Source organism: Cyprinodon tularosa, unplaced genomic scaffold (genome assembly GCF_016077235.1).
Source record: "Cyprinodon tularosa strain WSP-4 unplaced genomic scaffold, ASM1607723v1 ctg1006, whole genome shotgun sequence".
Lineage (NCBI taxonomy): Eukaryota > Metazoa > Chordata > Actinopteri > Cyprinodontiformes > Cyprinodontidae > Cyprinodon > Cyprinodon tularosa.
The window spans coordinates 132,576-158,284 of record NW_024037790.1 but is presented as its reverse complement, the minus strand read 5'-3'; the positions used below and the strand labels follow the sequence as shown (position 1 = coordinate 158,284).

General features: G+C 43.0%; 1 protein-coding gene across 2 annotated transcripts in view; it reads right to left on the bottom strand.

Moving 5' to 3' along the window:
• Positions 1–25,498, bottom strand: part of LOC119777706 (copine-9-like) — a 139,341-nt gene extending 113,843 nt beyond the window's left edge. For both annotated transcript variants that reach the window (XM_038276703.1, XM_038276708.1), the window contains exon 1: positions 25,279–25,498. In XM_038276703.1, the coding sequence (XP_038132631.1) occupies positions 25,279–25,355 (77 nt within the window). In that variant the 5' untranslated portion in view covers positions 25,356–25,498. The remainder of the gene's footprint in view (positions 1–25,278) is intronic.
• Between the last annotated feature and the right edge of the window lie 211 nt (positions 25,499–25,709).

The window sequence follows — 25,709 nt, the reverse complement described above, 5'->3', positions numbered from 1 at the left end:
GACGTCCAGAGATGGCAAAAGTACTCACTTTCCGTACTTGAGTAAAAGTACAGATACTTGTGTTAAAAAATACTCTGGTAAAAGTGGAAGTACTGATTAAACTTCTTTACTCAAGTAAAAGTAACAAAGTACAGGCTTGTAAATTTACTTAAAGTATAAAAGTAAAAGTAGAAACCACTTTTTTCATGCCGTTGCCTACATTTTAAATGGATGTCTGCCAATAGGACTAGATCTCCGTTGTGTTCATTTTCAATCATCTCGTCGTCCATGCTACTATGCTAACGCCACCGCCACCAAGCTGCAATGATTTGCCGCCAATCAATACCGCCGAATCTGTCGATTCATCTTGTAGTGGTGCGTCAATGCAACGTAGATTCCCATCCAATTAGATTGAATTTGGTATTGATGACGGGAAAAATAATAACAGTAACTCCATTGAAATGATTCAAAACTAAAGTAACGAGCCAATTTTTTAAAATGTAAGGAGTAGAAAGTACAGATATTTGTGTAAAAATGTAAGGAGTAGAAGTAAAAAGTCGCCATAAAAATAAGTAGTAAAGTAAAGTAAAAATATCAGAAAAATCTACTTGAGTACAGTAACAAAGTATTTGTACTTCGTTACTTCCCATCTCTGCTGACGTCCCAGAATCTCCTAAACGTTCGCATACGGCCAACTTTCTTTGTATTTTTTTCTAGATTGGGCGTATACATAGAGTATTCATAATAAGTCCAGAACTTCTGTCCAACGACAGCCGAACTTCTGCATAACTCACAGCAGCATAATGCCCATGAAATGATGCACAAGCCAGTGTCCTGAGGGGAGCAGCAATGCGCAACCGCTTGCTGTATTTCAGCTGAGGCCTGGACGTCTTTTCCTGAACAGGGCAGCTGCAAAAAGACCCCCCTTTCAGAGCTGCAAGGCATGCTGGGACCTGTAGTTACAGTTTGTTCATGGGTACAACCAGCTTCCTCCCTTCCTCTGCTCCCTTGCCTTTATATGCTGCTCTTCAGCATGCAGACAGCTTTATGAAAGTCTAGCGTGAGAAGATGTCTGACTTTCAGTGTCCAACCAAGTTGTTCTTTCCTGGATTTTCCTTTCTCATCTCACCCACGTTGAATAATTTGCAGGCTTCTTTCTAGACACAGAGTATCTGCCCCACACCCACTGGCCTTTAATTAGTCCTTAGATTTGTTCCAATGCCCACCGATCACAATTAATTAGCCCAGTACTGAAGTTAAAGCTGCCTGTTGTGGCTAAAACACACCCTGCTCAGAGGTCATCTGCCCTCTGGTCGCTGTTCCCTGGTTCCACTCTGGACCAAAGGAACTTATCAGATCCCCCGCCCACTGGATTTGTTCCTGAGAAATCTGTGGCCAACAGCCTACATCTGTCAGGGTAGCAGCATCAATGGCATTTAGGAACTCAGCATGCTGAAAAAGAAGGTCGGCTCTGTTGTGCAAATCCCTCTATAAACTTATCAATGGTTTTGAGAAGAGGAATTCTTCATTAAATCAAGAAAATGATGCAAATTGTTGAACAACTTCTTCATCAGAATGTGCTAGAGCGAAAGAGCGCCTTCAGTCAGAGGATTCTCCAGAGCCACTGCAACACAGACCACTACAGAAGATCGTTCCTTTCATTATATGATTGAACATCTAAAACAGGTCATTTAAAGGGAGAGTCAGCAAGGAATAATCAATGGATCATTATTTATACTTAAAACTAATATGTTTGCAGTGATTTAATCAATTTAGCGTTAATCAGTGAAAAAATAAAAACAATCCTTTTTGTCACAATCACTGAGTTTTGGAGCGGCCATTTTTCCCAAATATATCAATTCGCAGGCTGCGTACTTCCGAGGACGCAGCCTACCTAGCCTCCGGAGGACCCAGACTTGGTAGGCTGCTTCTGAGGATCCTCAGCCGTTGGTAAATGGGACCATAGATATCCATAATAAAGGCTAGATGTCTCGTCCGCGCTGCTGGCCAATGGGGGTCGACGTCCGCACGTGGCGGCCATCTTGCTACAGGCAGCTCGCTCATTCGTAACATTGTGTTTTAAAGGCGCATGTACTGAAATAACCATAACTTCCTGAATTGTCTAATTGTTTCGTTTGTTAAACAAAAGTCAGACATGTAGTTATGATACTGCACACTTATGAATAATTATAACCATGGAATTTCATATGAAAAGAACATTGAATAGAACATACAGGTGCAATAAATATACACATGCACAAGGTATTTATGTTAAATCAATATATGCTAATAAAACTCAGTGTACTGAATGGCAACATGATATATAGATATATCTATAGATATCTATATAGATACCTATATAAATATGTGTATATATATATAAAAATATGTATATATACATATTTATATAAATATATTTTTATATGTGTATATATATATATATATATATATATATATAAATATGTATGTATATAAATATATATATATATAAATAAACACTTTTATTTGGGTGTGATTAATTATTTCACAGTCCTAATTTATTTATATTTACATACATACTTTTATAATATGAATATTATTGTTATAATAAAATATGGAATACTGACAGAAAAGGCTTATTGTGTGGCAACCTCTTGGTGTAGCAGCATAATCCAGGTTTCAAATTAAAGGTAACACTTTGAAGTTTCATGTAGACTATTTGGATTATATATCAGGGGTAATTACACAAAAGTTCCTATTTTTAAACCATTATAAAAGTGACATTTATTTGCTATTAAAATTGGTACAATAGTCCCCTTCACAAGTATATATAGATGTAGCATGTTGAAATCCCCAACTACACTACTGTGATGGTATACACATGGAAGACAGAGATTTAAAAAATGACCCAAAAAACATAGCTTGGCTAATGCCCTTTGAAAAGGAAGGTTTTATTGAGCTTCTGTATAATGTACAAGAGAGCGTTGTCCACAAGGCCATCAAAGCGGACAGGAAGGTAGCTGTGGTCATGTACCAGCGCAGGAATGTCAGCAAACGGGGATGGAAGATCTTCTCCTCCTGCTTACACATTATATAACCTGCAGAAACAAAAACAAAAGTGACCAACAACAATTCACGGTGTATAAGATTGGTATATCAATATGTGATTAAATTTCAATGATACACATGCCCTTTGAAGATGAGCTGGAAAGTTGAAAATGTTTGGCACAACACCATCTTTAAGTTGTCCAAATGAAACTAATACAAACTTATAAAAGCTTTGAGTCAACAACAGTCTTGTAATACTATTATGTCATAGCAAAAGTCTGGCATCTTCCTTTTAATAAACCCAGCAAATTCCTGTAACATAATGTAAGATGTGTTGACAAACCAAATCGATTGGAAATCATGTTAAATTTTGCCTCTTCCACTGATGTAAAGTTGCTTGTTAACGTTAGCAGCTAGCTAAACTGTAACGTTAGCTGCTAACTTACTAACGTTAAGTCTCACTTCGCAGCTTCTTGTTATTAGCCAGCTAACGTTAGGCTAATAATGAAAATACAACAACACTCAGATTATTGTTATTAGCCAACTAATAACTACAACCACATCCACAAATATTGTAATTTACACCAAAGATTAACTGTCATACAATCGTTATTGGTGTCAGTAAAACCTATATAATTGACTAATAGTCTCAGCCTTGATAACTTGCGCAAGTAGCCGTGATGCACAACTATGCTGCGCGATTAAGTCATTTTTCGACAAGAAAATCTGCAATTTCGACATGTTCAAGCATCTAGAATTAAAGCCACGTTCATAATGTTTGTAAGAAACCAAACTGTTTGTAAATCCGTCAAGAATTCAGTGAGATAAGAGTATTTGTGTTCGTGCTGATCACTCACCTTACATTAGGTACCACAGAGCACAACAGAAAGCCTGCCTGAGGCAAGATGGCCGCCGGTGATGCCGTTTGAGACTCCGCCGTAAGACATCTAGCCAATGGGACGGTCTAGCCTTTGGAGCACTTCCTGATTGCGACACGGCGTCATCACGTTTACCCCAAACACAGCGCGAAACAAAATCCGACAGCTCGAGAAATATGGAAAGAAACAACAAAAAAATAGATATGGAATTTTTTATTTTTTTTTATTTACTTGTTATTGGAGGAGAGTCGCTTTGACGGCTTCGGCGGCAGCAAAACCTGCGACGGATTTTTCTCAGGCTGGCAGTGCGCAGTGGAGAGGTAAGATCTGGGCCATTATTTACAAAGTGTAAATTAACATGAATATAATAAATGAAAGATGTAATTTCCCTACACACATACATATACATACATATATTTATATATGTGTGTGTGTGTTTCATTACATTATCCAAACCTGAACATACTTTGTATTTTTTTTTTTTTTTAAGTCGTCCCACCCAAGGATCACTTCTATCACAAATATGAGATTTACAAAAAGTGGCATCTGAGCATCATTTGATGTGATCAAAAGATTATATTTGTATGTTGGTGTTTGAACAGGACTTATTTTAACTTGTGTGACTTTTACTTAGAAATGCAACATGTAGATGGAATTCTGCCTCAACTCTTCCCTCCATCCGCCTGCAGCAGTATTTTTGGCCCCGATGATAAGGTGGTCATTTTATCCACTCCTCTGTCTGCTCCCTGGAACAAAATGACATGTAAAGCATATTTCTGTTAAGTCAACAGGCAAAATGACTGTTCTGTATAATTACGCCTGTATTGTTCTTCAAGCGAATTATACTTTAAACCTTATTATACTGTACTGTAAATAAACTATACGTTATTGAGTATTAAAACAAAACGTTTGCAGTATTAACAGCCCAGTACAGCTGGACTAATGTTATTTCTTCAGCTGCATTAAGCTTTAACAGCTCTAATACTTTGTAATAAACTGTTTGAGAATAAAATGATCTGATTAGTGAGGGATACGGCTATCAGTACAGTAAGATGTAGGTTAAAATAAAAAATAGTGACATTTGTATGAAGGCTTTTAATTGTTGATGAACATCACGTATCAACAGGTTAGCTCTTAGCTTTAGCTTTAGCTGCTCCTACACATCCCGGTGGCTCCGTTACCGTCATGTATTTTAATAGATGTTCATTAAAAAAAAACAAAAAACAAACTACTTACATTTAAAGGTGTTCTCCGCTCTACTGTCGGTGCTGCTGCTGCTTTCGGTTGTCCGTAACTTGAAGAAAATCCGACTTTCTTCTTCTTCTTCTTCAACTACTAAAAAAAAAAAAAAGAAGCGCACAAAGCACCTCGGGAAATCTAGTGGGAGGCGAGGCCACTAAGGACGGTAGCGATGCGTCCTCAGAATTCGGGGAAAAGGAGGACGCATTTTGAGGCTGCATTTTAAGCGTCCTCAGAATTTTTGCCAAATGGGACGGCCTCCGCGCAGCGTTGTGACGTCACCGGCCTCAAAATGCGTACTACCAAGTACGCAGCCTGCGAATTGTAGCCCCTCCCTCCTGCCATCTTCCAGCAGTGACGTCACAGTGCGGTAAGCCTAGCGCCATTCTCCCCGCTTTCCAAGCTAAATCAATGGGAACTACTAGACACATCTGCAATCAACAACAATTATTGAAGATTTCCAGAGGACTTCACCATTGAAATTCACCAGAGCTATAGTGAAACTGACAATGCCCACGTGCATGGCAGCTGGATGCTGGAATACATCGGGTAAAAGTGGAAAAAAAAGAGTTCTGAACGTGAGCGGACTTTTCCTTTTCTTTAAAACGTCCTCACTGTCTGGCTGTGATCTCACCTGCCCCGACTGAATCACTGCAGCTGCCAATGGTTAAGTTTTAGAACCATGTTTTAATGGATTTTAGGTCCAGTTGTCCAGCTTCACCAAAGCTGATCAGCAGTCACTAAAACAGGTGGAAAAAAATTATTGGGACAAGTCTTCCAGACATCAGTGCCATCGACACCACTGGCTGAGAACATGCCAAACCACCTGTCCAACCTGCCACCCTCAGGCAGAAGATACAGGTCACAGCCGGCCTGTGCCCTCAGGCAGTGGGCCTGCTAATCAGCTGCCCCCCCCCCCCCCCCTCAAAGCACCTGTCTGCACGTTAGAATAGAATAGAATGGAATAGATTGAAAAATGCCTTTATTGTTGCACAATGGGGAAATTCTGGTGTTTACAGCAACAAAAAGATAATTTAAAAAAATGGTCACACAAATTTGGACCTTAGAAAAATGTATAAGGATAACAAAAGTGAAGAGTTAAAAGATAAACAATAAAATACTGCACTGTAAAGTGTTTTAACAATAGAAATTCTGTCTGTGTTAAATACGTCCTTTATTTGCTGCCGTATCACTGTAACACTGCAAAAGATGTTATCTAAATAAGAAATTTTTTCTTAAAATTTGTGCTTTTGTTCTTGAATTGAGGAGGTAAGTGAGACACTTTGTTAATGGAACAAGAACATTTACATTTACAATAAGAATTTCAAGAGCATACTATCTAATTATCTTATTTTAAATTAAATAATCTCATTCCATTGGGCAGACCATCTTATTTCCCTACTCAAATTAAGGATAAATACACTTAATTAGATAAATTAAATTTATTTCTAAAGGTTTTTTTCCTGTGAAGCATCTGTGCATGCACCTACTTATTCATGGCACATTTTAGAGAGGGTGTTTAAGGGAAGAGATTTGCTAAATTTTTGCACTTGATTTCATCACTGCTTGCAGAGCAGGGATGCTCAAAGTGGAATGTCTTTGTAACATCCATAATATCAACGACAAAAGACAGACTGAACATCAGTAGAAAATTTGGGACAGATAATTTTTTATGTCCTGATACATTGGAGACATGGAATTTATATAATTATATTTTTGTTTTCTTACCGGTGTCTGAATAGTTGGTTCAACATCATTTTAATCTGTTTTGGTAGCATTTTATACCGACGTGTTAGAACATCAGTGTCTTAGAAAGTTGCTTTATAATGGGGATAATATCTAATCAAATCTGACGTTCGTCTCATGCTAAAGCAGAACTTAGATTTATCAAAATGAGAAGCTTTTGCCATGGTTAAAGTGAGTGGTCTTGCTTCACTTAGCAGTGGGGAGCTGAAGACTACACCGCTGTTGCTTGTGGGAGAAACCTTAAATAATGCAGCCTTAAATTTGTTTGCTGGTTTACCCTGCTGTGGTAATGGATGGCAGAGTAAATGGCCAGCACTTATAAAGCTGTTTTTGAGGTTTTGGGAACATTTTAGCTGTTTTCCACAGCAGGCCCCACTTACATGCATGTTTTAAATCACCTGTGAGTTTTTTTCCCACAAATGTAGAAAGTGGATGAAAACCATTCACAAAGTTTGCAGTTTAATAAAAAGTTTTACGGTCCAAAGTCAATCAGCCGAGACATGAAAGGGAACAATGAACGATCCCAGAGTTCAGATGTAAGCAGTGCAGACGGCAGCTTGGGCAAAAACATCAAATTGACCAGATGTATATTGAAGGAGCTATTCCAAAATAGGTTAAAAAAAACAATCCACTGGACTTTGTTTCCAAGTTTGAAGACGTTTCTCTTTTCATCCAGGAAGCTTTTTCAAGTCAAAATGTCAGAAATAGCGTTTCAAACGGCCTCCTTTGGAATGGGGGTCGTTTGGCTTCTTTGTTAGCCTGCAATGCCCCATACCTGTCTATGTCTCTGAAGGGGGGGGTCGTTAGAGGGAATTGTTGGCCTGGCTGAACAGGTGAGGTATTGTATATGCAGGAATTGACCTAGATGGATGGATGGATGGATGGATGGATGGATGGATGGATGGATGGATGGATGGATGGATGGATGGATGGATGGATGGATGGATAGATAGATTTAAAATCTTTTTTTCATGATTTTGAAAAAAAAACTTTTATATCTCTGTATTGAAGCATAATGTACTTAAATTATTTTGTTTGCATACATTCCTATTTGCTAGAGCAAACATCAGTCTCGTGTTAAATGTGGCGTCATAAACAGTTAAATGCCCTTTTCCCCACCCAGCATAGATAGATAGATAGATAGATAGATAGATAGATAGATAGATAGATAGATAGATAGATAGATAGATAGATAGATAGATAGATAGATAGATAGATAGATAGATAGATAGATAGATAGATAGATAGATAGATAGATAGATAGATATATTGGTGATGTTATGTGATGAGCTGAGGTTGCGAGGTGTGTGTCAACTAGTGAAGGAGGAACTTCCTCAAAGCGTGTATTGAAGCCTACTTTATTTAGGGGAGGGGGCAAAATTGATGCCGTCTGAAGCCTCACTATGGCCATACCACATGACTGCTCTGGGAAGTGGACAGGATTAAACTAAAGGAATGAAGTAATAAAGATAATCCAGGAGGTGTATGTATGGGAGACAGAACAATAAATGGAGTAATCAGCTGATATGGAGCAGGTGTGGACAGAAGGATCTAGAAGGGAGCTAGAGGAAAGAAGACTGACACAAGGGGGCAAAGGGCAAACAGAAATACATAAGAACTCAAACACAACCAGAAACCACTAAAAAGACATTAAATGAAAAAGAAACCAAAGACCTAGAAAACACAGAATAACATAAATGAAAGTTGTGGATCCAGATTCTATCTGCTGGGCTTGATGGGCCTTTTGCTCACACGTGTATTTATGGCAACCTGATTCATAGAAGTGATGCAGAAATAAAACAATGATTAAAGCAAAAAAACATTTAAGGAGACTGCAGGGCTCAATACATGATCGGAGAACTCTGGAAAAGGTGGGAAGACTAAATAACATTATGGCTGTAAGCTGTATATCAGATGTTAATGGTTTGAGATAGAAGAACAGACATGTTGAAGCAAATGCTGCACAATAAATATCTATAAATAGACCTAACTGGAAAGAGCAGCAACATACAGAAACTATTTACAGATCCAACAGCTAAGCTCTCTTTCAATTAAAGACAAAACATTCTTTTTAAGAATTAAAAATTGATTTTCTCTTACCAAACCGAACAATTAGATGTTATGCCAAGAATTTCAGAACAGACAGAAGCGAAGCTCAGCAGTCTTTAGTGTTGATCTCTATAAGCAATTCACGAGGAGAGCAACACTGGAAATAGGACTTATGTCTTCACTGATTATTAAATGATCAGTCTTGGTGTCCAAACCGTGACACAAGGTTTACTCAACACTATTTAAAACTCTGTCTAACCCACATCCAAAGCAGAGCGTCATCAGACCCTCTCCGCCGTTCTTCAGAGCTCCTCTGTGAGGCAGAGCCTCCAGATGGCTGCTGACAACTGATGAAATCATATTTGTGTTTACACAGCAGAATAACACTCTGTCACTACTGATTATTTATGTCAAACACAAGGTAACTGCAGACGTAGCAGCAACAGCCTGTCACTTTGTCCTCAGCTGCTATCAGATTAGCGTACAGTATGTCACGCTGCTATATGTTAGTCCATAAATATGCTCTGCGTAACAGCTGGAGCCCATTTCATAAAGCAGGTTGAGCAGAAATCCAGAGTAATTTCTGGGGTAGGTTCCTTCATAACCTGGCTTTTCCATAAAGCTAGGAAGCCTTTTAACAACAAACCCTGCTCTGTACTAGAGACTGACATTTTTTCGGGGATGGGAGTCAGTATTAGTAACAATCACGTGATTGGGACGGTACAGGATTAAACATTAACGGGAGCAGACGGGAGCTGGAGCAAACCAATAGTAACTAAAAAAAAAACTAGGATCGATGCCAAAAAATAAAATAAAATAGAAAGAATAAAAATCCAGTACTGGCGCGGCCATTTTGTAGTTTTTTTCCTTGAAGCCTACACTATAATGAGAGTCAAAAAAACTACACGACCCAAAAACCAACAGTGCTTCCGCTCTGAGTTTTTCACCTGCGCTCAAAAATAAAACAAGAATGGGAGTGGGAGTAATTTCACCAGGAGTGGGACGGGACAGGATTTAGATTTCTACTCTGGCCCGGGATCTGGACGGGACACAATTTTTTTCTGTGGGAGTGGGACGGGACAGGAGTGAAAATCCACTCCCGTGTCAGTCTCTACTCTGTACACAGTAACACTTTAAAGGAATAGTACACCCAAAACATGATTAGCCTTCATTTTCTACTCACCCCCATGCTGAACAACACTCTGGAGTACTTTTTTGATATCTCAAATGCATCTGGAGATCTGGGAGGCTTCTTGCTGTCTGCTGACATTCAAATAATGGAGGTCTATGGCACCCGAGGCAGAAAGGTCCATAAAAGTCCACAAAAAAACGTGTCAATATTCCTCCATACTGCTCGTCCAATGTATTCCAAGTGTCCTGAGTGGGTAGCGTCCATAATTTACTCGAAACGAAGTTATTTAGAATGTTTTTAGAGCATAAACAGTAGTGTATAGGATTTCCTGAAAGCGCGTTCACGAGTCTCCGGAATCCACGGCAGACCAAACCAGATGAAAGTGCGCATTCAGCGTCTGCTCTGCCGATAATGCAAGCGTAGAAGAAGAAATGTGCTGTTTACCTGTGCAAAGAAAGAAACAACGAAAGAAAAATGTCTGAGGACTTCAGTGTTGAGGAAGAGCATGAGTTCTTTGCCGAGCTGAATGCGCACTTTCATCTGGTTTGGTCTGCCGCGGTTTCCGTAGCGTTGCAGAAAAATGTTCCTTTAATAGTAAAGCTGCTGGACTTAACAGTTTTTCCTGCATTACTGCTGAAGATGATGCTCTACCTGTTTTTAAACAGTATGATTTATACTCCTACTTTTGACAGAGAGAAGAATGTATTTAACAAAGTAAATATTTCATTTGCAGATTAAATATAAAGGTAGCACCAAGCTATCTAAATATTTAGCTGGCTTGGTGCTAAATAGAACATTTAGTTTGTTAGATAAATATTTAGTTAGGAGCTAAATATTTAACAAACTGAATATCTAGTTTGCAAACTAAATATTAATTAACAAAACTAATTATTCTATTTGCAAATTATGTATTTAGCTAGCACCAAGCTAAATATTTATTTACCAAACTAAGTGTTTATTCTTCAAAATGAATATTTTATTTACCTATTGTTTGGATAATAAGTAATTAGCTTTCTAACAATTTTCTTAACTGATAAGCTAAATATTTAGTTTGAATGAATGAATGACATAGTGAAAAGATGACTTGGAAAAAAAGAATCATCTTATTTTTCTCTTAAAACACCTTAAATAACCATAAATATTGCTATTTAACTGCTTAACTTTTCAAACTGCGCTCCATTAGATAAAATCCCTTTCTGCTGTGAACAGAAAGAGATTTATCAGCTTAACCATCATGATCTTGGCACCGATGTCTGGTCTGATTACTCATTTCACTCAGTGCTTATCCGCACCCACTTCTCATTACCGCTCATCTGATCCACCTGCTTCAGTCTCTATTTAACCAGCCTTCAAACGACGTCAGTGTCAGTTTATTTTTCAGCCACTGGTGAGAACTTTTCTAGCATTCCTGTATTTCGGATTGCCTGACCCTGACCCGCTCTGCCTATCAACCTCTGAGCCTGCCTGTCCCCGTTCTGATCTGTTTGCCTGACCTGTCCTTGGGCTCCTGCTGGATCTTGCATGTCTGTTTCCCGAACCTGGAACTGTTACCCAACTCCCTCTGGATTCTCCCTCGGCACCTCTTTGTATCAGAGGTGGGCAATACCAGGAATTTTCAATCGATACGATACCAAGGAAATACAATACGTATTTCAGCCCTGGGGTGCAAAAATCTTTGCTCGTAGACTCTGGTCAAAAGTGGTCTACGTGCAGCAGCTCCTATTCAATGCTAAAGATAGGAGGATCCCAGGGAGCAGCTCTCCTGCACCCAGAGCTGAAAGCATCTTTATTTACACCCCACCTCCTGCCACAGCGCTCTTCACAGTCCTCTTTTAGACAGTGCGTCTGATTGACAGTTTTATAGTTTTATTTAGCTCCAAGGCAAGGCTAACTGCATGCAGCGAGGCTAACGTTGTATTCTCCTTTACCTTCCTCCTTTTTTAAACATCAAGATCTGACTCAACATGGATAAAGACAGGTAGGACTGATCTACAGCACTTTGCAGAAAATGTTACAACGTTGTTTTTTGTTGTTGGCATTCATATAAATATACTGGTGTGATACCTCAACCAGCTACTGGTGCTGACATAGTTACACTACTGTTACTGTTTAAACTGTTATTGTAACCATTCATAATTATGGTTTTGAATCCATCATAAGGTTCCAGGAGAAGTCCAACATGAAACATCTTCTTCTGTCCATCCTGATTACACCTAAGATGTGAAGCTATGAATAAAACCTATTAAATAAAAGATTGTTATGAAAGAAAAATAACACGGTTTCTGTAACCTAAAGGCAGAAAGAGTGAACCCTTGGCAGACTGCTGAGATGGCATGGGAGTATGTGGGTGTGTGAGAGTGAGCTGATGGGTGTCTTCACTTAAGATGGAGAATATAAACATTTATATGTGAGCAAAACTTTTCTGCTGCTGATAAAGGTGATTGTTCATGCCCGGTCAAAGCTTTTGTTATTAATTCATTTTTAGAGGGATTGTTTTCACCACAAAATATCAGCGTTCTTATTTAAATGTTATGGTCCAAATATTTTCATTTTATCGATTTTATTTAAGCATGAATTAACCAGGAGCACTATAATGCTCTGTTCCAGTCTGAGGCAGAAAACCGCAGTTACATACTTACAAAAACATAAATGCAAGGCAACAAATATACACAATGACTATCAGCTCCCTCTGTGATTCATCAGACAATCTGGATCCATCTCAAAGTCATCAGAATAGAGTGATCACAGCTGAGACATTCAAGTTTATCTGTTGGTCATTCCATAGGAAGCAGCAATCCCTCCACAGCTCAACCCAAACAGGACAGAAAGCAACATGAAGTTCTGCAAGCAAAGGCCATAATATCAAGTGTTTTTGTCATGATTGTGGCCCTGATGGCTGGCCTAATTGCTCATTTCATCCACCTGCCTAACTCTGCCAGGTTTCCAATTATTGCTCATCTTATCCACCGGCTGCTGCTTCTATTTATACGACTTAGTCCCAGCCTTCGTTGCCAGATTATTGATGTTCATGCTGATGCTCTTGTTCGTGTTCTCGCTCTCAGGAGCAAGTGGAGAGACAGGGTTTTTAAGCATTCCACAGTTTTCCTGATATCCTGATTCTGATCTGCCTGTTCCGGTCTGGTCTCATTGGAGGGAACGTTTTTTTAGCGTTCTGACCTGTTCTGCCTCTCTACAACTGAGCCTGCCTGTTCCTATCTGAATGTTCTGTCTGAACTGTCTGTGAACCTCTGGAGTCCTGAACCAGCCTGTTCCTATCCTGATATCCCTGACTGGGCTTCGGACTCCTGGACCCCTGAGCCTTCCTGTTCTGATCTGTTTCCCTGATCTGGCTCACACTCCTTCTTGTTCTCTGGGGCTGCAGCATCCGGGACAAACATCTAGTTAGCCGACCTCTGGCTGGATCCTATCTCGTTGTTTGGAGATGGACTGAACTGACAAACCAGGTTAGTGACTTATATAGATAATCATTCTCCATCAGATTATTATGGTCACTAATCTTTGTTTTTCTCCAACCAGACCTTCCAGTGATGGGCGGTGCCCCGCCACAGGTGCTGATACCGCAAATCCATGGCCCAATCTGAATTTTAAATAAATCCCCTGTCTGTCTCGCCTTGGATACTGAGTTCTTCTTTCCTGCATCATATAAGCAAGCAGATATAATAGGGAAACAGGCCAAAGATGCATTTGTAAATGAAAATGTTTTCATCCATGTGGAGAAGAGGAAGACCACTATACAAAGGAATTAGGCAAATAGTGACAAGATTTTGCCTCAAAACTGATGAACCTCAAAGCACCTTGATACACAAACTCCACAGCAGTCGGCTTGGAGCTGAAATATACAAATATCAAACATCACCATTAGTAACAGCAACAAGTTTCAATCGTTTTATTTTTTCATTTCTGTAATTATTCATTAATTATGTAATTCCTTTTATGCAAACCTAATGAACTTCATGTTTTTCCCAAGTACAGCACTTGGAGATGTTTTGCTACTGAAAGGGTCTATATAAATAAATAAACATCATTTGCCCTGCCTTGCCTTAGCTTGTCTTGCCCTGCCGTGCCTTGTAAAGGTCTAAGCATCATGCATCCATAGAGGGATACACATTCAGTGTGGAGCAGATTGAAGGCAGGTTTGGAGACTATGTTTTCCCAGAAAGCTGCATCATTTTTGTTGTTGTTTTCTTGTTGCAGTTAAAGCCCAAAAAGTGACTTTAAAATGTATAAAAAGCAGTTTGTAACTGCATCAGAGCTGGAACAGGTGCAGAGCAATACATGAAGGGGTCATCAGCAAATAAATATATGAAGAAAAATTGCGATTTACTTCACTGATAAATATGACGTTTCCCTTGAAGCAGATCTTTAGACAGAGAAAGGTGTCAAATGAGGTGAGGTCAGCCTCACGGGAAGAATAAAGTATTAAAAGATGGAAGGAACGTCACCTCAGTAAGGGGAGAAAAAGGGAAGGGGAATCTTTTTAAACCAGCAAAGCAGCATCCTGTGTTTCTGCAGGAGCTACTGGGGAGTGGAAGGGGAGTGGTGGCCTAGTGGTTAGGGCATAAAGCTTGGAATCCTGATGTTCTGAGTTTGACATGGGTTGATTGAAACACTGGTCCGTATTAAAGGAGAGGCAATGTCCAAGTATCTCAGGAATAATCAAGGGATAATAATTATTTATCACAGGTATGTCAGGATTAGCGGTTAAAATGCCAGAGTTGTTAGAATGCGGAGCTGACATCACCAACACGTGACTCTCTAAATATCCATCCATCCATCCATCTTCTTCCTCTTATCCAGGGTCGGGTCGCAGGTAGCAGCTTCAATAGGGAGGCCAAGACGTCCCTCTACCCACCCACTTGGTCCAGCTCCTCTGGGGGAATTCCAAGGCGCTCCCAGGCCAGCCGAGAAAAATAGTCCCTCCAGCGTGTCCTGGATCTCCCCCTGGGCCTCCTCCCAGTGGGACGTGCCTGGAACACCTCACCAGGGAGACGTCCAGGAGGCATCCTAACCAGATGCTCTACTCCGAGTCGTCCTCGAATTACTGAGCTCCTCACCCTATCTCTAAGGGAGAGCCCAGACACACTACGGAGAAAACTCATTTCAGCCGCTTGTATCCTGGATCTCATTCTTTAGGTCATGACCCAAAGCTCATGACCATAGATGAGGGTAGGAATGGTAAGATCGACCGGTAAACCGAGAGCTTAGCTTTTTGACTAAGCTCTCTCTTCACCACTACAGACCGGTACAGCGCACGCTTTACAGCAAATGCCGCACCAATCCGCCTGTCGATCTCCCGCTTCATCTTCCCCTAATTTGTGAACAAGACACCAAGATACTTAAAGTCCTCCACTAGGAGCAGTACATCCTCCCCAACCTGGAGAAGGCACTCTACCCTTTTCCAGCTCAAGACCATGGTCTCGGATTTGGAGGGACCTTATCCCGGCCGTTTCGCACTTGGCTGCGAACCGCTCCAGTGAGAGCTGTAGATCACGCCCTGAAGAAGCCAACAGAACCACATCATCTGCAAATAACAGAGATGTAATCCTAAGGCCACCAAGACAGATCCCCTCAACACCTTGGCTGCGTCTAGAAATTCTGTCCATAAAAGTTATGAACAGAATCGGTGACAAAGGGAAACCTTGGCTGAGTCCAAACCTCACCGGAAACGAGTCCGACTTACTGCCGGCAATGCGGACCACGCTCTGACACCGGTCATACAGACCCTAGAAAAAACAGCCCCTATTAAAGGGCCCGGTTATCCATACTCCCGGAGTACCCCCCACAGGACCCTCGAGGGACACGGTCGAATGCCTTCTCCAGATCCACAAAACACATGTAGACTGGTTGGGCAAAGTCCCATGCAACCTCCAGAATCCTGCTGTGGGTCTAGAGCTGATCCAGTGTTCCACGGGCAGAACGAAAAACTCACTGCTCCTCCTGAATCTGGGATTCAACTATCGGACGGACCCTCCTTTCCAGAACCCTGGATAGACCTTACCAGGGAGGCTTAAGAGTGTGATTCCTCTGTTGTTGACTCCCTAAATGTTTGCCAGATTATTTTTTTATTTTATTTTATATTTAAATTTCGTGTATTCGAATAAGTCCTTCAATCTGTGGAAAGGAATTAAATTGTAACAATTATGTGTTTTTGTATATTAATTCTGATTGTGTGTGGAAGCAATAATATATGCACAAAATTGATGTATGTGAGGAAATAATAGAGCCTGAGGGGAGGGGCTTAAGCTATTTATTAAGGGCTGTGGGAAGAAGAGCGGCCATTTTGTTTTTCTGTTGTTTTTTTTGTTACATTGCTGGTTTGTTACATTGCTGCATTACTGGAGGGAGGCTGAGGCCAAGAGGATCTTGTAAATGTATAATTAATTTCCCACCCTGTTTTTGTTGGGATCCTCAGGCTTGCCCACCAGAGGGCGCCGAGGATCCTCTTCTGCTCTCTTTGTCTTTTCTTTAGGGCTGGAGTCACTGTTAAGGTTCTGGAGATTACCCTCTGCCTCCAGCAGAGTGCGCCGTGGGTCCTCCTGAGCTGAGCCTCCCACACACCTGTGGCTGATCTACTAGTCAGGAGGACCACAGTATTTAAGCTGCCTTCAAACCTTGATTCCACGCCGCAGTGTTGATCTTAGTTGGAATCCTGTCTCCTTGTGAAGCTCTGGATGAGCTTAACCTCCTGTCTCCTTGTGAAGCTCTGGATGAGCTTAACCACCAGTCTCCTTGTGAAGCTCAGGGAGAGCACCCTCACTGGAACCCTGTCTCTGGTCTGCAGCTCTGGGAGAGCTGCGTCACAGGAAACCAGTCCCAAGCCAGAAGCTCTTGGAAAGCCTAACCTGCTAATCTGCCCTGGTGAGCCAACCCGAAGATTCCCACGTGGATGAAACCTGATGACTTCTTTGAGGAGTTTCCCCAGAGGTTCCCATGTGGATTATCCCCTGTTGTTCTCTGTGTTGAGCTGGAAGCTCAGATCCTAGCTAGCCTTGCTAAGCACACAGCTAGAGGCTTAGCCCCTCAGAATCAGAATCAAGTTTATTGCCAAGTAGGTTTGCACTTACAAGGAATTTGACTTGGTGTTGTTGGTGCAGACAAAAAAAAACAAAACAAAACAAAATAACAAAATAAGATAGAATATATATAAATATATATATATATATATATATATATATATATATACAGAAGCTATATAGAAACAGTAGACTGTGTGTTAATGTAACGCAGAAATCCTGAATGGGGGAGAGAAACATTGTCCAGTGTCATGGGCGGGTCTTGGCCTTGTTGATAAGGCCGATAGCAGATGGGAAAAAACTGTTTTTGTGACGGGAGGTTCTGGTCCTGATGGACCGCAGCCTCCTGCCAGAGGGTAGTGACTGAAATAGTTTGTGACTGGGGTGCGAGGGATCAGCCACAATCTTCCCTGCACGCCTCAGAGTCCTGGAGGCGTGCAGCTCCTGGAGAGATGGGAGGTTGCAGCCAATCACCTTCTCTGCAGACCGGATGACACGCTGCAGTCTGCTCTTGTCCTTAGCGGTGGCACCAGCGTACCAGATGGTGATGGAGGAAGTGAGGATGGACTCAATGATGGAGGAGTAGAACTGCACCATCATTGTCCTGGGCAGGTTGAATTTCTTCAGCTGCCGCAGGAAGTACATCCTCTGCTGGGCTTTCTTGGTGAGGGAGTCGATGTTCAGCTCCCACTTTAGGTCCTGGGAGATGATAGTTCCCAGGAAGCGGAAAGACTCCACAGTGTCAATGGTGGAGTCACAGAGGGTGATGGGGGTAGCAGGGGCTGCGCTCTTTCTGAAGTCCACAACCATCTCCACTGTTTTTAGAGCGTTGAGCTCCAGGTTGTTCTCCCTGCACCAGGTCACCAGATGGTCAGCCTCCCACCTGTAGGCGGACTCGTCACCATCGGAGATCAGTCCGATGAGAGTGGTGTCGTCTGCGAACTTCAGGAGCTTGACAGACTGATGACTGGAGGTGCAGCTGTTGGTGTACAGGGAGAAGAGCAGAGGAGAAAGAACACAGCCCTGGGGGGAATCAGTGCTGATGAGCTGTGAGTCAGAGAACTGTGTTCCCAGCTTTACGTGCTGCTTCCTGTCCGACAGGAAGTCTGTGATCCACCTGCAGGTGGAGTCAGGCACATTCAGCTGGGAGAGCTTCTCCTGGAGCAGAGCTGGGATGATTTTGTTGAAGGCCAATCTGAAGTCCACAAACAGGATCCTGGCATAGGTTCCTGCGGAGTCCAGGTGCTGGAGAATGTGGTGAAGGGCCAGGTTGACAGCGTCATCTACAGACCTGTTGGTTCTGTAGGCAAACTGAAAGGGGTCCAGGAGGGGGTCCGTGATTTCTTTCAGGTGTGACAGCACAAGACGCTCAAAGGACTTCATGACCACAGAGGTCAGGGCGATGGGTCTAAAGTCATTAAGTCCTTAATGACTTTAGTCTCAGTTAACCAGCCATCCCCCGTTCCCTGCACAGACCCCAGTGAACCAGCCCCCGGACTGAACTGTTCCTGTTTATTTCTATGTGCTTGTGTCTTTAAATAAACTCTTTGGACTTTTACCAGCGTTCTCCGTGTGTGTTCTGCATCTTGGGCTTTACTCTCAGAAACCCAATCATGACAGAACACTGCGGCCAAACACAAAGCCCAGCAGATCACCTCCGTCGTTGGACTGAGAAACGGGACGCTCAGACACATGATCACTCGCAAACCGTCCATGAGTTACTGTTAAATCAAACATTCGCTAGCCACTTCTACAATGATAACGCCACGTCAGCGGCTCGTCCTGCCCCGAATCCACTTCCATTTCCTGGTTCACCGGTGGTGACGTCATCTCCTAGTCAAGATGATACCCCTCCTTTCTGGTCTGAACTCTACCCGTCGTTTTTGCCACCTGGTCCTCCTCTGCCTGAGAGATTTTCTGGCAACCCACGTAAGCTCAAGGGATTTTTATTTCAGTGTCAGTTATTACTGGGTTTTCATACTTCTAGTTTTCCTAATGATAAGGATAAGATTGCTTTTGTTGTTTCTTTTTTGTCTGGTGAAGCCCTTGAATGGGCGGAGCCAAGATTTCCACTAAAAACTAGAAAAGACTGTACATATCAGAATTTCATCCTGGAGTTTGAAAAAGCCTTTAGTAAGGTCACTAAGTGTTCAGTTTCTGGTGAGCTTCTGAATATGAAACAGGGTAATAGGTCCGTCGCCGAGTTTTCTATCGAGTTCCAGGTTAGAGCAGCCGTTTCTGGGTGGAACGAGTCTGCGCTCAAGTCCGCTTATCTCATGGCTTTAAATAATTCCATCAGAGAAGAGCTTTCATTTTACGTCGAGCCAGCTACCCTAGAGGACCTCATTGAATTAGCCATTGGATTAGACTTACATCACAAACCAGTTTCAGTTCCTCTCCGCGCCGGGTTAGTCTCAGTTCTCATATTCTAGACCATCATTTAACTCCATCCGTTAAAGGACTCAAGATTGGCCCACCTATTTCACGTCAAACTGTTAGAGTTCCCCGCCAGCCTGATCATACATTTGCACCCGTCACCGTGGTATCTATACCTGTTCCCTCGCCCGTTTATCGAGATCCCTACATCCATGAGGATGATCTATGGGAGTTTTTCTATGGAGATAGAGAAGACATCTTCCCTTTCGAGCCACCACTTTCTGTTACACGCCAGCCAGATCCAGATCCTGAAACAGTTATTGACCCAGTTAATTTAAAACCTGACCCCTTGCCTGATTTTTTAGCTTCTGATCCTGTAATCCACTCTGGAAATATTATTTCTCAACTGGTTAACTTAGCGTCTGATCCTATCAATAAACCAGTTAGCCTAGCTCCAAAGGCCTCTCGGCGTAAGAAAAGGCGTCGCCTTAAGCCAGCTCTGTGCCGTCTAGAGACCCCTGGGTCAGTTCTGTGCCGTCTAGAGACCCCTAAGTCAGCTCTGTGTCATCCAGAGACTCCTGAGCCTGCCCTGTGCCGTCTAGAGACCCCTGAGCTAAAGGTTAGAAGGACTTCAGAATTTGGAGTTGATGGAGATAGGCCTCCAAGAGCCTCTCTACAGGGACCACAAACCGCCAAGAGTCCTCTACAGACTTTTCAACCCACTTCAGAGACTGAACATGAGCCTCCATGGGTGGTTTCCCTTGTTCCCGAGACAGAGCCACAGTCGGTGGCCTCACCTGCTCCTGAGGCGGATCCACAGTCGGTGGGTTCTCATGTTCCTGTGTTGGAGCCACTGTCGGCGGGCTCCCCTGTTCCTGATCGGGAGCCGCAATCGGCGGGCTCCCCTGTTCCTGATCGGGAGCCGCAATCGGCGGGCTCCCCTGTTCCTGATCGGGAGCTGCAATCGGCGGGCTCCCCTGCTCCAGAGCCGCAATCAGCGGGCTCCCTTGCTCCAGAGCCGCAATCGGCGGGCTCCCCTGCTCCAGAGCCGCAATCGGCGGGCTCCCCTGCTCCAGAGCCGCAATCGGCGTGCTCTCCAGTTCCTGACCCGGACCCGCAATTGGCGGGCTCCTCGGTTCCAGACCCTGTTCCAGAACCGCAGTCGGCGGTCTCTTCAGAGCCTCCTCCAGAGCCGCACTCGGCGGTCTCTTCAGAGCCTCCTCCAGAGCCGCAGTCGGCGGTCTCTTCAGAGCCTCCTCCTGAGCCGCAGTCGGCAGTCGCTACAGAGCCTCCTCCAGAGCCGCACTCGGCGGTCTCCCCAGAGCCTCCTCCAGAGCCGCACTCGGCGGTCTCCCCAGAGCCTCCTCCAGAGCCGCACTCGGCGGTCTCCTCAGAGCCTCCTCCTGAGCCGCAGTCGGCGGTCGCTACAGAGCCTGAGCTGCCGAGGAGGGGACGGGGTACCCCGTGGGGGTACCTGCTGAAGTTTGGGCGTCTTCCTCCTGAGAAGGTTCTTCACCTTCGGCCCCGTGGCAGACCTCCAGAGCGTCAGCTTCGCCTTCGGCCTCGCGGCAGACCTCCAGAGCGTCAGCTTCGCCTTCAGCCTCGCGGCAGACCTCCTGAGCGTCAGCTTCACCGCCGACCCCGTGGCAGACCCCCAGAGTGTCAGCGTCGCCTTCGACCCCGCTGCCGGCCACCTAAGGCTCTGCTCCGTTGCCGGATCGTAGGCCGGCCTCCTGAACCTCAACCGTGCCTCCGGCCCGGCGGTGGTCCCCCTAAGACGCTGCTCCGCCTTCATCTCAACGGTCGACCTCCTGAGCAGCAACTACGCCTCCGCCGTCGGCCCCATGGCAGGCCACCTGAGACTGTGTCCTGCTGCCGGTCCCTCGGCCGGCCACCTGAGACTCTGTCCCGCTGCCGGTCCCTCGGCCGGGCACCTGAGACTCAGTCCCGCTGCCGGTCCCTCGGCCGGCCACCAGAGACTTTGCCCAAGAAATTTTTGGGGTTTTCTTTTGTTTTCGTCCACCATAAGTGGATCGTTTTTTGTTCTGGACTCTGTTTTAATTTTCTGCCCTCCTGGCCTGTTTCCCCCTTCGCCCACCCTGGGTGGGTTGTTTTTTCGTTTTCTGGACTCTGTTTTTTGTTGTTTCTGGCCCTCCTCGCCCTAGTGCCCCCTCCGCCCGCCCTGGGTGGGTTGTTTTTTGTTTGTTTTTTGGACCTTTTTTTTTCAGGGGGTGTCTGGAATCCGCCCTTGAGGGGGGGGCTCTGTTGGGATCCTCAGGCTTGCCCACCAGAGGGCGCCGAGGATCCTCTTCTGCTCTCTTTGTCTTTTCTTTAGGGCTGGAGTCACTGTTAAGGTTCTGGAGATTACCCTCTGCCTCCAGCAGAGTGCGCCGTGGGTCCTCCTGAGCTGAGCCTCCCACACACCTGTGGCTGATCTACTAATCAGGAGGACCACAGTATTTAAGCTGCCTTCAAACCTTGATTCCACGCCGCAGTGTTGATCTTAGTTGGAATCCTGCCTCCTCGTGAAGCTCTGGATGAGCTTAACCTCCTGTCTCCTTGTGAAGCTCTGGATGAGCTTAACCACCAGTCTCCTTGTGAAGCTCAGGGAGAGCACCCTCACTGGAACCCTGTCTCTGGTCTGCAGCTCTGGGAGAGCTGCGTCACAGGAAACCAGTCCCAAGCCAGAAGCTCTTGGAAAGCCTAACCTGCTAATCTGCCCTGGTGAGCCAACCCGAAGATTCCCACGTGGATGAAACCTGATGACTTCTTTGAGGAGTTTCCCCAGAGGTTCCCATGTGGATTATCCCCTGTTGTTCTCTGTGTTGAGCTGGAAGCTCAGATCCTAGCTAGCCTTGCTAAGCACACAGCTAGAGGCTTAGCCCCTCATGATCTCAGTTAACCAGCCATCCCCCGTTCCCTGCACAGACCCCAGTGAACCAGCCCCCGGACTGAACTGTTCCTTTTTATTTCTATGTGCTTGTGTCTTTAAATAAACTCTTTGGACTTTTACCAGCGTTCTCCGTGTGTGTTCTGCATCTTGGGCTTTACTCTCAGAAACCCAATCATGACAGTTTTGACTTTATGAGCACAATAAACCAACACCGGTAACCTGACTGAGCCCTGTCACAAGAAGTATAAGTACAGAAGTCATAATCCAAAATCGACAAGAAACTCAGGAACAAAAAACTAGGAGACGCTGGTGGGGAAATAAACTGAAGGAATGATAAGAATCCATCAACGAGTAACTACAGAGGAGGCGTATATTTGCTAAACGGAACAAAGAATGGAGCAATCAGCTGATTGGGAGCAGGTGTGGACAGGAGGATCTAGAAGGGAGCTAGAGGAAAGGAGAATGATACAAGGGGGCGACAGAGAGTAAACAAGAAATACAACAGCGCTCATATATAGCTAGAAAATAATCTGGACACTAAATGGAAAAGAAACCAATGACATGGAAAACACAGAATGACATGAATCAAAGTGTAACTGAAAACTCAAAACGAAAACTAAAACAGAACCAAAAAAATCCCGAAACGGCTGAATCATGACCATATTCATAATCTATTTAATATTGATGTTTTATAATTCAATATACATCTCAGTCTATGAAAACAGCATTTGTCACTCATTGATGTTTGAGGATTTATGTAGTATATGGGGTTTTCAACTCTGATTTATATTTCTGTTATTCTATCTCACTGTCTATTTTTACTCTCTTTAGTTGTTTAATAATTTATTTTTTCTTGTATATGTGCAGCACTTCTTCACGGTTGTTTTAAAGTGCTTCATAAATAAGTAAAGTAGTAGTGGTAGTAGTAATAGTAATGTCTTTGTTTTATTTTGGAGAAGTTTTATTAAAAGGGAGAAATAATAAAATAATTTTCATAAGTTTCTTCAGGCATCTGTTGTGTCCATTCTTAGTCTTCCTGAGGCTTTTAATGTGTTAATCTCAGAATTAAATCATCTTTAAGAAAAACATACTGATGTAAAAGTTTTGATTTATGTGGAAACTGAAACCTGAATATTTTTAGCATCTCTAAACTTTAAGGGATTAAATATTAAACCTGTTTCTGTTTCTGCACGGCTGGAAGTCATCCCTTAATGGGAATGATTGTAAAGTCTAGCAGTCAAAAATGAGGAGCAATATGGTGGCTTATTTAGAAAATGAGGGGGTTATTTTTCACTATTTCATTTGTTCATTTACAAAAATCTATGTTCCAAATTAAATATTTAGATTGTAGGTTAAAACATTTCTCAGTTGGTTAAATATTTATTTATCAAACTAAATATTTATTTAATAACCTAAATATTAGCTAGCACCAAGCTAGCTAAATATTTAGCTTGTTAAAGTTGTAGTGGAGGATGCTCTTTTTCCAGGTGGATCATCTAAATCAGTGGTCCTCCAAACTGTCAATCATTCTGGTGATATGTTTACATAAGGCTGTCCTACGTAGGGGTGTGGGGAAAAAATCGCTTTCAGGATGCATCGTGATATTTGGCTACTCAATATAATATCTATTTTTCAGTTCCAAGTTTCGATAAAAAAAAAAAACAAAAAAAAAACATTTTACCTAAAACAGTCAGGGAAAATGGGCTATCTGCCCGCCATTGTGGCAGGTGGCGCTATGGAGCCCGTCTGCTGTGAGGCGCAGCGCCCTATCTGTAGTTGAAGCGGTCACCGTGGAAGACATGGACCGATTAAACCCAAACAACATGGATACCAAAATAACTCAATAATCAATATCTTCTGATGAACATATAGATTACTTGCTTTTTTAGCTATACATTTAATTTTGATAGATGAGAAAAATACTGCAATATATAATGATATTACAATATCCTGATAATATCGTATCATGACTCAGGTATCGGGAGACGAATCGTATCGCAACACCTATGCCAATATACTCACCCCTACCTGCTTTTTCCCATTTTCACCAGTGGTGAGTCTGAAATTGTAGAGAAATCTTCTTTTGGAAAGTAAGCTTGTATGAGTGATGCAAACAGCAACATTTAAACAGAGCGTGCACGAGGAGAAATGGGCTTGTGCACGCTATCACATGTGATTAATAGGCGTTCCCTCTACGGAGCAGGTACAGGGTTGCACATGTGCATTTCTTTTTTAAATGGAGGGGGTGTTTCTTTTTCAAAAATTTGCGAAAACGCATATTAATTATTTAGTTTGTCAAATTAATATTTTGCTCCAAAATAAATATTTTGTTTGCAAATTAAATATTTAGCTAAATATTTTATTAACAAAGTAAATGTATTTAGAATAGAATAGAAAACCCTTTTATAGTCCCAAATTCTGGTGTTAGCTTGGTTCCAGCTAATATTCAGTTTGGATTTAAATATTTATTGAATAAATTAAATATTAAGTTAAAATAATGTAACTTGCTGACAGTCTCAAAATTTAGTTTGGAACATTGGTTATTATAAATGAATGAGTGGTAATTTTCCTCCTAAATAAGCATAAATATAAGTGCCTAACTTTCCAAAGGGAGCCCTGCCCCTCTGATGTGTTCCCTGTCCTGTAGGTGGGATGTGCAGCCATCAGTGCGCGCTGCGCTTTTTTACAGACGCGCTCTCTGAGGCTGCTTTAATGCGCCCCTCTCCACACACACCCCACGCACTCCCACACCCACAGCATATCTATTTTTCCTTCAGACTAAAGCGGACCCAGATTTTCCATGAAATTAGTAACAAAAGAGAGAGAAAAGTGCAGTCAGATAAAACCAGAGCAGGGATCAGAGCAGCGCGCCTCCCAGATGAACCCAGGTTTCCACCTGGATCAAACAGCTGGAAGCAGACCTACCTGCAGGATACGGTCACCTCGATTTTAGTGGCAGGGACGGTAGAGTTTAAAGGATCGAAATCTCCTATAGTCGCCATGGCTGATGAGAATGGTTTCCTTCTCCCTTCAGGTTCAGGTCCTCTGGTCTGGACAGAGAGCTCCTCTAGAAGCTGCTGGCGGCCGCTGGAAAGCAACTGTGGCTGAAATATACCTGAGCATCCGCTTTCATTCACAGTAAGGGAGGCAGCAGGCTGTCTTCTCCACACTCATCAGCAGGTGGAGGCAGAGACCACCACAGCTGCCTCTGATGGAGCTGCTCTAAGGAAGGAAAAAGAATCAACTAAGGAGCTAAGATGGATGGTGGATGGATGGTGGATGGATGGTGGATGGATGGTGGATGGATGATGGATGGATGGTGGATGGATGATGGATGATGGACGGATGGTGGATGG